Source organism: Mesoplodon densirostris, chromosome 1, assembly GCF_025265405.1.
Source record: "Mesoplodon densirostris isolate mMesDen1 chromosome 1, mMesDen1 primary haplotype, whole genome shotgun sequence".
Taxonomy (NCBI): domain Eukaryota; kingdom Metazoa; phylum Chordata; class Mammalia; order Artiodactyla; family Ziphiidae; genus Mesoplodon; species Mesoplodon densirostris.
Window position 1 is genome coordinate 37145191 of NC_082661.1, and position 14332 is coordinate 37159522.

The 14332-nt window shown below is 43.1% G+C and overlaps 1 protein-coding gene across 1 annotated transcript; it reads left to right on the top strand.

Moving 5' to 3' along the window:
• Positions 1 to 2791: 2791 nt before the first annotated feature.
• Positions 2792 to 12020, top strand: ANKRD1 (ankyrin repeat domain 1). The gene is made up of 9 exons (XM_060102154.1): positions 2792 to 3028; positions 3689 to 3868; positions 4789 to 4926; positions 5054 to 5161; positions 6206 to 6304; positions 7836 to 7934; positions 8077 to 8175; positions 8313 to 8411; positions 11179 to 12020. The coding sequence occupies exons 1-9, from the start codon at positions 3002 to 3004 to the stop codon at positions 11287 to 11289; spliced, it is 960 nt and encodes a 319-aa protein (XP_059958137.1). The 5' UTR covers positions 2792 to 3001; the 3' UTR covers positions 11290 to 12020.
• The last annotated feature ends 2312 nt before the right edge of the window (positions 12021 to 14332 follow it).

Sequence of the window (14332 nt, forward strand, 5' to 3'; positions counted from 1 at the left end):
GGGGAAAGATTCGTCACGTAACTCTGGCCAAGCTCAGGACTATTCCCCTGCTCATTCCGGCCACAGATAGTTGCCACTGGGTTGCTAAATCATTCTAGAACCAACTTGCAGGTCTGTTGTCTTAATTCATCTTGGTAAGGAAAGGTTATGCCTAGTTTGAGGTTATGATCAAGCCAAATATACAAATTTCAGAACTTATCCCACTAGGGGAACTTTTATGGGAGGGAAGCTCCTGAAAAACAAGTGACAGAGAACTCTCCTCTAGTTGCAAAGTTTGGTTCTCAATTTTGATGAATAAGAATGATTTGAAAATACAATTTTGTCTGATGTGTTGTTAGGGAGCTAAATGTATCTAGAATTTCTTTCTGACGAGCAAAATCCTCTCATGTTTTATAATGACAAGTTATGTTTTTCCTCGTCTGAAGATACCCGAGGATCTGGCCAGCTGGCTCCTTCTCTAAGTTCTGCCCATTCCATCAACCCTTCCTCAAGCGTCATCCTCTGCAAAGTTTTAATACTTCTTGGACTCTCCTGCATACAACTAGTCAGGTTGGAGGGGATGATTAATTGACCAGAGGAAGGAATGGGCTTGGTGAGCCATCCCACCCACTTTCACTTGCATTTTTTGAGGTGATCTGAACACAGAAGAGCCCTTCAATCAGTTTTGGTTGGGCCCCGAGTGGGTCTAGATATGAACCACCATGGGAAATCTGCTCTGGCCTCAGTGATTCTCTGCTTCTGATGGATGGAATCCAAACTCTTCAACCTAGCATCCACCAATTAGCTGTGTGTCTGCAGCCAGTGACTTAACACATTTCTGTGCTTCAGCATCCTCTCTGCAGAATGAAAGCATTGGTCTTGTTTGAACTTTGAGGGCACTAACAGCCCTGGGATTCTATATCCAAGATGCTTAAACAACACACAACCCTTCCCTCAAAGATATCTCCTAAGGCTCCCCTCAGTTTGGGTCAGGCCTGGAACAAAAAGGCATAACACAAATGGTAGGAAAACCTTAAATGACCACTTCTTATTTAATGAGACCAATGAAAATGGTTATAGCTGTCTCCACCTCAAAGAAAATGCCAGGAAATTTCCTTTAAGTAAAACCTTTTAGGATAGAACATTAGGAGACCAGAATAGATAACAGGAGTTATTGGGAGGGTCCCTCTTTGCCAGCACCTTGGTTTTGGGGTGTGTGTGTCAATGTCTCATTCTGAAAGTTCCAGAAAATCCATCAGTTCAAGGGGGAAGAAGAGATTGGCAGCCATGTTTGTTGTGTGGGCACGTTTGAGGGAGTGATAAACACAGGTCAACATAACATCCTGATGAATACACTTGTTCCATTCAGACTCTCACTCCCCCCCCTCCTTTCTTTTACTGAGAAAAATTAGGTTTTAAATGGCTTTGGAGATAGTAATCTCAGTTTCTCCTTGAACTATAAAGAGACCTAAGTATTTTCACATAATTAAACACCTCAGAGATGAGAAACCAGAAACAGAGGTCTTTTCACCCCACCCCAAAGCAAAGCTCTTTGCTCCTCTGGCAACCTGTCTCAAGCCTTCATGCATCAGAATTACCTGAGTGTTTTGAAAAATACAGATTCCTAGGACTCACCATAAATCAACTCAGAATGCCTGAGGTGGGGCCCAGGGATACGCATTTTTTTATTATTATTTTTTTAACTTACTAATTAACTTTATTTTTTTTCCAGGAATTTTAAATTTCCCCCACAACTCACACACACACACACACACACACTGTATTTTATTTTTACAAGAGATAAATAGACTGACACCAAGCATTGTAAATGGATGACCACAACAAAAGCAACAATGATCGCAATTACCAAACACGAAACACCCTCATACTATGTCATAATATTGACATTCAGTCCAGGAATCCTCCACTGTAACAGTTCCTTTACTTTGCAGTGAAAATTGATTTGTATATTTTTTGCCTCTGAGTCCTTGTGGGATTTTTTTTTTATTCCAACGGAAAGTCACAAAAATTATAATCATCTTCATCAGTTCACTCAGTCCCATGTAATTAATTTTTTTTATCTTGATCTTTTGTTAGCACTTTTATGAATTCATCAGTTTTCCATTGACCAGCTCCCACAGGTTAGTCTTTTATCCACAGCACCTGAGCACTTTGGCTCTGACCTAATCAAGGTTATACTGTTACTAATAACCAGTCTCATACAACCTATCTTGGGACATTTTGGAAACTTTTTGAATAAAAATTGCTCCAGTAAGCATGCTGTTTTAGAAGACAGTATGCATGTCATGTGCTAATTATGGCCTGTGACACCATAAAATAAAAGTGCATTACTGAATGCTTTCAATTTCTTATAATGATGGGAAGGTGGCATGTCATGGGGCCTTTTTAGCCCCAGACATCACTTCAGAGAATTCCAAACAGATATAGACAAGGGCAATTAGGACCCGGATCCTTTCCTCTCAGGCTGTTTACCCATGGGAATAGGATGTCCCGAAGCAACACTTCCCCCAAGTGACGTGTCGATAAGTCTGGTTATCAGAAAGATATTATTGGTGGTGTGATACACAGGGCATTTACATTTTCTTGATAGGGTTAGTCATATGAAAGCTGACAAAGAAGGAAAAGGAGCAGTGGTGTGGTGCAATGTCAACAGACAGCTGTCCCCTGGCTTCCCGATAAATAGGATGACTTGCATTGCTGAGCGGTGTGGTCACTGCCAAAGGAATGGCCCTCTCACATTTCTTCCTGATTCACATATTCAGTGGGGTTACTTGTCATCCCCTCCCTCTCCTGCTTCCCAGACACTGAGTCTGGAATGAAACTTCACCTGCCTCTGAGCTGGCCCCGGGTGGGGGGCAGGGGTGTTACTTGGGTTCCCAGGTTGGAAGATTAGCTCACCCGGCCCTAGCTATATAAGCTGATCAGAGCAGGGGGACTCCCCAGGGCCGACTCAACGTTTCATCCCCCAGGAGGAAAACAGACAGAGGAACTTCAGGTCAACATGATGGTTCTGAAAGTAGAAGAGCTGGTATGTAAAGCACATTATTTCTACGCAGTGAAAAATGGGGCAGCCTTGATTTTTATTTGAAAATTGAAATGCCCTTTTCTTTCTTGCATAATGTGCTGGTACTCTGAAAATGTCATATATGGAAAATGGTTGGTTTATGTGATGAAATAAGTGAAACTGGAAAAAGGGAGCTGGCAGTAATGAATTCTCTACATATTTCCTATCTATTATCTTCTCCTTTGCTTTTATTACTAAAGTGTGTAAGCATGTATAGTTATCAAAATGCCTTAGGGGAGAAGTTCTATTGCAAGAATATATGTCTGGAAACTATAACTCAAGGCAAAGGATCATCAACCTAAAATGAAAGAATTTAAAATAATCGGTGGGGATGGGGAGAACAGATAGTGATTTTCCTAGGAGAAATGTGATTAAGTAGATTAAAAGTAGATTTCAACATTTCAACCTAAGCTAAACCTTGATTTAACCAAGAGAGGGGGACAAGCATCTGAAGGTTATCCTGGAACACTGCAGCAACTCGTTGCTGCCTGATATAGGAGAAGGTGCTGCAATGGAGGCCACTGTCAGCATGGAGGGAGGACCGGGGGCTGCCTGCAGCATCCTCTGTGGAGAATGACCCCAGGACAGGCCTGCTACTTCTGGCCCTGCCATCTTCCCTTGTAGGTTACAGGGAAGAAGAATAGCAGTGGGGACGCTGGGGAGTTCCTTCCTGAGGATTTCAGAGATGGAGAGTATGAAGCTGCTGTCACTTTAGAGAAGCAAGAGGACCTGAAAACACTTCCAGCCCACTTTGTGAGCCTGCGGGAGCAACAGTGGAAAACTGAGAAACAGCGAGAGGCAGAGGTAAGACCCTTCCATGAAATTCATGAGTGGGAGGTTGGGGACGGGGCAGAGGATGGAGGTGCCAGACAGGAAGGAGAGGAGAGAGAAACCAAACAAATGCAACCATTCCAAAGCTGTTTCTTTACCAGATTCTAACCTATAAAGAGGCAACTTCTATGGGACAGAAAATAATTGCAGAAAATAATTCTTTGGCAAGACTATGACCTCTGGATTCCGAATCAATCACTGTATGTTCTGTGACTGTGTTTTGATTGAAAGACTTGGAAAGAGAAATGTGTCCAGTGAATTTCTGATGTCTTACACTGTCTAGTTAATCCCAAACAAGGGAGCCTTCTTTTTCTTATTAATGTGGTTTGTGGTCCATGGATCATTGTTTGACTGTGGCTGCTTTCTGTGTTGACAAAATGTGTTGCTGGGTGAATTTTCATTACTTACTAACCGCAGATAAAACATGCATTTGTTAGCTGTAGTCCAGGATAGTCTATTTCATGAGCCCTGCTTAGTGGGCCACCTGAAAGACACTGGCATTGAAATTTTAGAGCTTAAAACTTATTAGTGGAGTCTTTTGGGTAAAAAAAAAAAAAAATTCATGAGCATGATACAAAATTCTACAGAAATCTGGGGTTTGTTTATGGAAATAATTACAAAACCATCACTTAGAGACTAGATCCTATCTCCAGTGAAAAGCTGATGTTATAAGCAAGAAAAGTGAAGATGAAAGCAATTAGCTGGAAAATTTGACCCCTAAGTACTTGAATAAGAAATCACTAAATTCGAGTCAAAGATTTATTATAAATTTTTTATCTTTTTGTGCAAACTGTTCACATACTTAGCTCAGACCTTGCAGATTCTGTTTTGACACAACCAGAATGCTTGTCAGTAGAACTCACTGTATTTTGAAACATGGATTTCTTTTTTAGCTCAAGAAGAAAAAACTAGAACAAAGATCAAAGCTTGAAAATTTAGAAGACCTTGAAATAATCATTCAACTGAAGAAAAGGAAAAAATACAGGAAAACTAAAGTTCCAGTTGTGAAGGAACCTGAACCCGAAATCATTGTAAGGGCTGCTTGGTTTTGTAGTATTACACCTCGGCATTAGGCTACAGGGGAATAAATATCTGTGGAGGGTTTGATTGAATGTTGGAAAACCCATGGTAACTCTCACACTGTTTTTTTGGCTTTAGACAGAACCTGTGGATGTGCCTAGTTTTCTGAAGGCTGCCCTGGAGAATAAACTGCCGGTAGTAGAAAAATTCTTGTCAGACAAGAACAATCCAGATGTCTGTGATGAGGTAAGGCTTATACAAAGCACTGCAAAATCCAGCTCATTAATTTTGTGTTTCTTATGCTTTGCTGCAGCCTTGCTAATCTGGTGCCAAAAATCAATCCACCTGAAACAGTCTCCCCAGCTGTTGCCACATATGCCAATAGCATAACAGGGGAGTGCAGTGGTCCCAAAAAAGAAAATGCTGGATTAGTGCTATGGATTGCATTATTTTTTGCACTCTAATATACTTCTGACTGCTTTTTCAGCTTGTCTTTCATTTTTAGATCTTTGGGATAGACTCTTAATATGGCAGGACCAACGAGTCACCAATGGAGAAATATATTATTAGCATTATCTTTGATTGGACTCAAATACATCAGCTCTACACAGGGAATCTGTAGACTGGAGTTCAAGTGCTAGCTCTATTACTACTGGCCTATTTGATTTTTAGCAGCCAATCTGCATTTTCTGGACCTCAGTTTCCTTATCTGAAAATAGAGGGCATTGGAGTGAAATAATGCCTAAAAGGTGTTCCAGCACAGTCTATTAGCCCATTTATATGAAGCCATTTACCAGAACTCACTAATCCTTTTTGTATCCTTTCCCCCATGAATTGAAATGGGGAATCATTTCTGAAGTTGAATGAAAAATGTCTCCCATTTTCTTAAAAATGAATTGAATGCTTTTTGATATTCAACCTATCAACCATCCCAGATGGAAGAAAACAGCCTGAACTGCATGGCAAATACTATAGACACCATGAAGGCACAAAATACAAGAAAGGGAAATGTCAGCATTTAGGTAGTTTTGAATCTTTAAGCCCACGTGCCTCGATGTAGACCTCTATGCACTTAGAAATGTATGTTGCAGAAGGCGCAAATCCCAGTTGCAGAATAATTGTTCTAGACAACAATTTTAGTAAATTTGACATTTCTAACTCATAAAGAAGCACTCAAGTTTCTATCAGCTAGGTCATCAGAGTCCCCAGCTTCATACTTCTTAGAAAGGATTTATGCTCATTTTTATATGCATTGCTCCCTCTCTCTTTCTTAAATCTCTATTTTGACAGTATAAACGGACAGCTCTTCATAGAGCATGCTTAGAAGGACATTTGGCAATTGTGGAGAAGTTAATAGAAGCTGGAGCCCAGATTGAATTCCGTGATATGGTAAATATATTTCTTTGTTTGGAAGTGAGCCAAAGTAAGTAGACTATATGAAACTTGAGAAAACCTACAATGGAAAAGGGGGCTGACTGTATTGAAAACTGATCTGCAAGAACTAGGCAGAAGCTCGTTTCTCCATACAAAGGGAAGTTGGGAGATGGGACTAGGTCATGTGGGAAGTATTTTCTACACATACTGAAAGGAGAGGAGTGTTCCAGGGAAACGAAGGAAGTGAGAGCTGCTGGACAGAATTCAATATCCTCATCGAAGACTTGGGTCATTATCAAGTCAGTAGCCTTACTGAGAAGTAATACAGTCAACACTTGCCTTTCAGCCTCCATGTCCTTCCACCATATGTGGCCGCCTGCTCCTGGCCCCTTGGCTGCCAACAACATCTCAGAATTCTCTAGCTGCACACCTTATATGATAGATGCTGATTGCCATCAGTGAGGTTTGGGGATAGACTGCATACAAAATGAATTGCATCTACGGAAAGTAGCTGCTATTCAGCCCTCAGTAATTCAACCACTGTGATTTCTACACAGACTGGTACACAGCATATTTTATGACCTGAAGATTGAGCTGGGAAAACGCTTTATTTAAATACAGCTCAATTTGACTTTTCAGCAAAGTGGAAAAGGGACTGGAAAAGTCCAAAGGAACTGGCCAAAACCGAACCCCAAAGACGTACACACAGAAAAACAAGAAAAGAAACAAAATATAAAGTTTGTATAGAAAGACACAAAAATGCACGAGCATGGGATTTGGAGGGCCAGGGATGTACCAAACTTACTCTTATGAGTAAGTGCAGTGACCACGAGTGATGATGGTCAAGGTACAGAGGGTGTGCTGGCACAAACGGCAGGAGAGAACCAGCGAGGGATGACGAAGAAACAACAGGGACAAGGGAGAGGTGTCAGATCCAGATGAATATCTTCTGGAAGGGACTACTTTTATTCTGCCAGAAGTTTAAAATACATTTGTCTAGAACTTTTGAGTGTATCTGGCAAAAGTGGTTCAAAGTTCCAGGCAGACTGTGGGTTGGAATATCTCTTCTGCCACTTACTAGCTGTGTTTCCTTGGGCAAGAAACTTGAATATTTTGGAGCTTTGTTTTTCTCATCTGCAAAACGAGCACAGAATACCCACTTCATAATGTTGCTGGGAGCATCACTGCGTCTGAAGTATGCGGCACTATGTTGGCACGAGGAAATTCCCAATAAATTGTAGTTCTTATCCTCTTTTAAAACGATTTGTTAGGTTTATTAAGAACCTCCTAATGATGCAAACACGCGCATAGATACGTACACAGGAGCGCATACACTCACATTCACACACTTAAGAGTTTAGCCAAAACATTTGGCAAGAGCCTTCGACCACAATAGTTACAATTGGCAACCTAGACGAGGACAGTCCAGTGTCACCCACGGATGCCCTAGCAAACCTGGCGTTCCTGGGCTTTAGAAACGAAGTACTAATTCCTCTGTCTAGGGTCTTCTTTCACTAACTCCTGTCCTTTTACCTTCCCGGTATAGCTTGAATCCACAGCCATCCACTGGGCAAGCCGCGGAGGAAACCTGGATGTCTTAAAACTGTTGCTGAACAAAGGAGCAAAAATCAGCGCGCGGGATAAGGTATTTCTCCTCCTCCTGTCCCCCTCCTTCTTCCCCTCCTCCACCCTGTCCCTCCTCCACTTCTCCCCTTCACACATGCCTTGGGGTCTGGGCAGCCTCTGTCCTCAAGCCCAGGGACAGAGCAGGCTCTTGCATTTTGCAGTTGCTCAGCACGGCGCTGCACGTGGCAGTGAGGACTGGCCACTACGAGTGTGCAGAGCATATCATCGCCTGCGAGGCGGAACTCAACGCCAAAGACCGAGTGAGTAGCCCCGCAGAGTTTGGCCTCCTAAAGCTTCACTCATTGACGTATTTGGAATAACTGCCCCAGCCGGGCACCCTTGCGGGACCCACTTCCTGGCCTCAGGCTCACCTCGTCTGTTCACTCTGCTTCTCTAGGAAGGAGATACCCCCCTGCATGACGCCGTGAGGCTGAACCGGTACAAGATGATCAGACTCCTGATCATGTATGGAGCCGACCTCAACATCAAGAACTGTGTAAGTGCTCAAGCAAGGGGCCCTGCTTGCCAGCTTTCTAATGAACAAAAATATGGCTCACATACTTGAAAATATTCTTACAATGGTAGTGTTGATATTTCAGGGGTCTCTTGATGGTTTAAATGCCCCTGGTCACTCCCATGAGGACATTGCTGAGTTTGGCAAGGACTCAGATCACCTGGTCAGAGGTGGGGAAGCCATAGTGCCTGCTATGAGCTCGGTGCCTGATATAGCCTGTAGTAATTCTTTAACAATTTGGACTTGAAGATAAAAGATGGCCAAACCGCCCACGCTTACAGACATAAGCACAGTCTGCCTTGGCCATCCCTGGCTGAGCAAGGTCTGGGGTAGTCAGGAATAAAGACACCCACCACTGCTGAAGTTGTCAAAAATTCCACAGTGGTCAATGCAACCAAGGGCCAAGGAACTCAAATTAATCAACATCTAATCCAAGTAATTCTGAATAGTCCTCGCCTCCTTACAGCAGCATGACAGGCTACCACTTTTTCCAGGGGGAGCCATGCTTTTGCCTATATTTTTGAGATAATTTCTATTCATCCTCCTCTTTGGTTTATCTGCACATCCCTCAAAATACTTTCCTATATTTAGGCCCTGCAAATGCTTGTATAAGTCCCCTTTACAAGTACGTATTAATTAAGCTTCATCTGTAAGCCAGGAAATGTAACCAAATTTTCCTCATGGTCCCAATTCCCAGTCAAGCATCATCTAAGCTTTAAAAATATCACTGGGAAGGGGCTTCCCTGGTGGCGCAGTGGTTGAGAGTCCGCCTGCCGATGCAGGGGACATGGGTTCGTGCCCCGGTCCGGGAAGATCCCACATGCCGCGGAGCAGCTGGACCCGTGAGCCATGGCCACTGGGCCTGCATGTCTGGAGCCTGTGCTCCGCCACAGGAGAGGCCACAACAGTGAGAGGCCCGCATATCGCGAAAAAAAAAAAAAAAATCACTGGGAGGAATGAGTGTAAAGTACTGAAGAAGTAATTTGAAAGAAGCTTTTGGAGAATCACTTTACAAAGAAGGAAAGAAAACCCCAATCATCTTATACTGTGAATAATTTCTTCCTCTTACTGTGTTACTATAATACTGAGAGGAATACTTCATCATTCAAAAAAAAAAAGAAGTCATGGTGACAGGAACAAAAAATAAATGCAATAGAGACTGCGTTAACAGTCAGGTCCCCTCATTCTTGATATTGGGATTGGTCTTCTCAGATAATTTAAACAAACTATCAGAAAGAGTAGATTCAATGAAATCCCCAAGGCTGCAGAAAATATGATTTTTTTTCAGGCAGTGAGAGACACTACCTGCAGAGATAAATAGCATACAGATTTGGGGAGACTGTGTAAGTAGCCAGGGAATCACGAGATATATTTCAATACAGAGGAGTTGGAGGAAGTCATGAAAGAATAGCCTCAAATATACAAATAGGGTTCAGGGCTCTGAATTATCAGTAAGACCCCAGCATAAAGGTTCTGGAACTGTTAATGTCACTGACCCAATGGATGGATGTTCCCAAAAAAGATCACTAAGCTATTGGACACCATCTTGAAGGGAACTGGAAACAATACATTACTGTATTGTTGTCCAAAACTCTGTCTTCATGTTTGCTGATGAGTGTCCCTCAAGGTAGGATGCTACAAGGTGAGAAGGTCCAGAATGAAGGTTACAGGGCCACTAACTCAAATCCGCACAGGGCCCAGGCAGATGGCATAGATGACTTACATGATGGCTGCTGGTGCCATGCACACAACTTACTTAAAGGTAGCAGCCCTTCCCCAACTCAGTCCATTGCTGCTCCATGAAACCACGGGAATTGTGCTGCCAGGTCTCCCAGTTTTTTCACAGAGATCACAAATTCAGTTGGGAAATCTCTTAATTTCCAACTGCTGCCAATTAATTCCAACTTAAAAAAAAAAATCTAAGCTCTGTTTGGGCCAAAACAGGTCTCTAGCTTTATTTGCATCTCAAAGCTGCCAGTCTGCAATCTCTGGGATAAAGAGAGACTTCTGAATGAATAGAGAAGGAAAATTTTAGGACTTCTCAAATTCAAAGACAAGAATGGAGAGGTGACACAGTTTTAATTGTTGTAAATATCTTGAGATGTATGCTTAAGGTAAAAAAATTTTGGTCTCAAAAGTTATTTATTCATACATCATTGATATCATCTCATTTATTCATACATCACTGATATCAATGTAAGTTCTGAGCAGCTGTGAAAAATCTACCCCTTGGAGTAGTACTTGTGTACTTAAACCAAGGTGTTGAAGCAGTTCATTCCCCACCAGTTTTTATCAATCAGGAATCATTTTCCAAGTTGATAGGAAGTGGTGCTTGACCAAGAGGGATACTACTACTTCCCTACACCCATTTTGCAGGATACTGGGTAAGTATGGAGGCATTTTTTTGAGTTTGAAAATGACTTGGCTTACTCTTGCTGTTTAGTGTCTAGGGACTGGGGATTTTTACCACCACCTGGGATATCCCACAGGAAAGAAAACCATTGCTAATCTGAAATGCCAAAAGCATTCCCGTGAGAATCAGTGAAGGGCTGGTTTGAATATAAACTGCAAATCACTCATAATGGAAAACATAAAACACTTCAATAACAGACACCTATCCATTACCTCATTAAATACACACACACACACACACACACACACACACACACACACACACACACACACACAGGAGATGAATTTATAGATGCCTCCGCCCTGGAAGTAAAATTCCCTCCTCTATTTTGATTAGGCTGGGAAGACCCCGATAGATCTGGTGCTACAGTGGCAGAATGGAACCAAAGCAATATTTGATAGCCTCAAAGAGAACTCCTACAAAGCCTCTCGCATAGAGACGTTCTGAGGAAAACGACGATAGAAGCTTCCATTGGCTGCTCTTCACCGCCCCGAAGAGCAACTCATCATGAAAACCAGCTTCTCTTTATCAACCTGTTGTAAAGCGGCACCTAATTATGTTTTGAGAAAGCACAGGGACGTAGGTATTGACATTTCCCTTAGTGAAACCCACTCTATTTATTTGTATTTATTACTGTTTATTTATTTATTTACTGTGATACCACTGACATTCAGATCCTTCGTGATCACCCATTTGGAGAACAAGCTTAGTTTGTATGGGATGCGTCAGAGCCTCTTCCCATAGGTAGCCCTTAAACCGTGTTAACCAGAAGTGCTGTCAGTGCCGACTTACATGTCACCTCGCTCATGGAAGATGTTTCAGGGTGTTTTGGAAAGACACAAGGGATTGTTGCAGCCCTCTTTTCTCCTGAATTTTTCATGCTGAAGTGTGAGGCCATGGAAAGCCTGTAGCGACAGGAAAGGAAACAGAATGAAAGTGATTCTGTGAGGACAGTAAAGCCGGTTATTCGACGCCTGGGCCTGGTAATTCTTACTAGGTCACACGCTGTGTGTACCAAGGTAAAGAGAATGTCTTGAGTGTAAGTGGAAGGAGCGGGCCGCTGGGCAGTGCAGAACTGAATGAGTTCAAAAGAGATGAAAGTAACTGCGAATTGTAAATGTGTAAATGTATATTATGCTGTATGTATATTTTATGTTCATAATAAAAGCAAATCCTAACCCTCTTTCCTCCTTTTAGTGGGAAAGAATCATGCAAAAAGGCCATTTAGATGGGGTTTTCTTTGTCTTCCAAGTTTTCATATTAGGAGTGTCCTCTAGAACCGCACCTCTCAGTATTTAACGTGTACACAGATCACCTGAGGATCTTGTTAAAATGCAGATTCCGATTCCTCCAGTGTGGGTGGGGCCTGAGATTCTGCATTTCCGACAAGCCCCCAGGCGATGCAGAGGTGGTGGTATAGCATAGCCACATTGAGCAGCATGGCTGTGAAAACCATAAGGATACCCAGGAGTTCAAGCTTTTTTGGCCCCAGTGATGGGGAGAAAGAGACCCCTGCTGGGCAAAATGATTACTGCAAGTTAAGGTGTTCCCTTAAGATGTTCCCCTGGGGCTTAACTAATCTGAGATTTAACAATTATTGCGCACACCGGCGGTGATGTCAAAGACTGCCCACGAGAAAACACACCTGGCCAATGATTGTTGACCTCCAAGGGGAGCTACTTTGCCTCCACGTGCTGGGCCAGGTGCTATGACCTGTGATGAGAAAACCAAATTGTCCCCGTCCTGCCTTCCTGGAATAGATGAATATTAAAGAAATAATCACATAAATAAATATACGGTAACAATCTGCAGTAAGTATATAAAGAAGTAAAAAGTACAGAGTGCTGAGAGTCTAAGCTGTGGAGGCCCGTCATTCGACGGGGAGGCAGCGGAGAGGGTTTCTACAAAGACTTCTTTGAGGTGGGAACCTTTCAGGGGAGTCTGAAGGATAAACTGGAGTTATTCAAGCACAGTGTTCCAGGCAGCAGAGAGAACACAGAAAAGGGCAAGGTTATGGGAAAAGTATGAAGGCCAACGTGAAACACTCGCACTAGTACCCCTCCCATAAAACACCCCAGATAGGATAAAACTCATAACCTCTTTGCTATGCCTCTAACACTTTGAGAGGGCATGTAGGCACAATCCAATCCATAGCCAGAAGATCCTCCAGTCAGCTGATCATGGAGTTGTGAGGATGGTTTGAAATATTTTTGTACCTTTTCTATCTAGTCTCTGAACAATCTATAGAGTCCACCTCCTGGGGGCGTCGGGAGCTTCATTCTCTCTGTTATCTCCCTCTCAATCCCCTTCTGCCACCCCCTGCTCTCCCTTGAGGGTCCTGGCTCTAACCCGTCAGATCCTTAAGGCTTGGGGTCCTTCCGTTTCTTCCAAGTAAAGCACCTACAACACAGACAGCATCTCCACTGTTGCAATGATGTCTCCCACAGCATAGCTTGGGTGTGTTATTATTTACATGGCTAAGTTTTCTGTTGATGTCTGCCTCAAGTTCCGCTCCCCACAAGAGCTGGAATGTAAAGAAGAGAAGTAAGTAAGGGGTTAAAACACTTTTGTGTTGCTGTATATAAAGATTTGCACTCGTACAGAGGTAGGGGGCACGAGAATCCACATGAAATAAGTCCCATTATAACAAGGCCAACTCAGTGACCTTTGCTAACGGAAAAGATAAACACTTCAGGCAAAACCTTCAAGTTTCTGTCACACTGGCGGTCAACTTTTTTTTTTTTTTCGCGGTACGCAGGCCTCTTACCGTTGTGGCCTCTCCCGCCGCGGAGCACAGGCTCCGGACGCGCAGGCGCAGTGGCCACGGCTCACGGGCCCAGCCGGTCCGTGGCATGTGGGATCCTCCCGGACCGGGGCACGAACGTGTGTCCCCTACATCGGCAGGCAGACTCTCAGCCACTGCGCCACCAGGGAAGCCCCTGGCGGTCAACTTTTATAAGCTCCCTGTCTTCCCACCTAAGCCAGACCCACAGTCTGCGTCTTGTGTTCTTTTACCAGTGAAGGGAATGTTCCACTGGCCGATGGAGACTCTTGGAAGTTGTTCTAGACTTTCTCTTTGCCTTATCCCTCTTTCAACCAACCACCAAGACTTCTTACCAAGCATACTACCTAAGGGGTGCTGTAATCTGTCCACTTCCTCTCATCCTAGGGCCCACTCCCCTAGTTCAGATCACCACAGCAGCTCCCGGATTACTCAAATGCCCTCAGCTTACTTCCCTCCAGTCTGTTCCTCAAGTTGCAGCCAGGGTGATTTTTCTAAAATGCAAATATGATCAAGTCATTCTCCACTTCAAAATTTTTCAGTGGCTGCCCATTTCTCTCAGGATGAAATAAAAGTGCCTTAGCCTTTTCTAAAACTCTTGAAATCTGGCTGCTGTTAACACTTTATTCTCATCTATTTCTCATTACTTTCCTAGCTAAACAGCAAATTTCAACTCTACTGAATTTTCAGTTTCTTAAAAAATCCAGG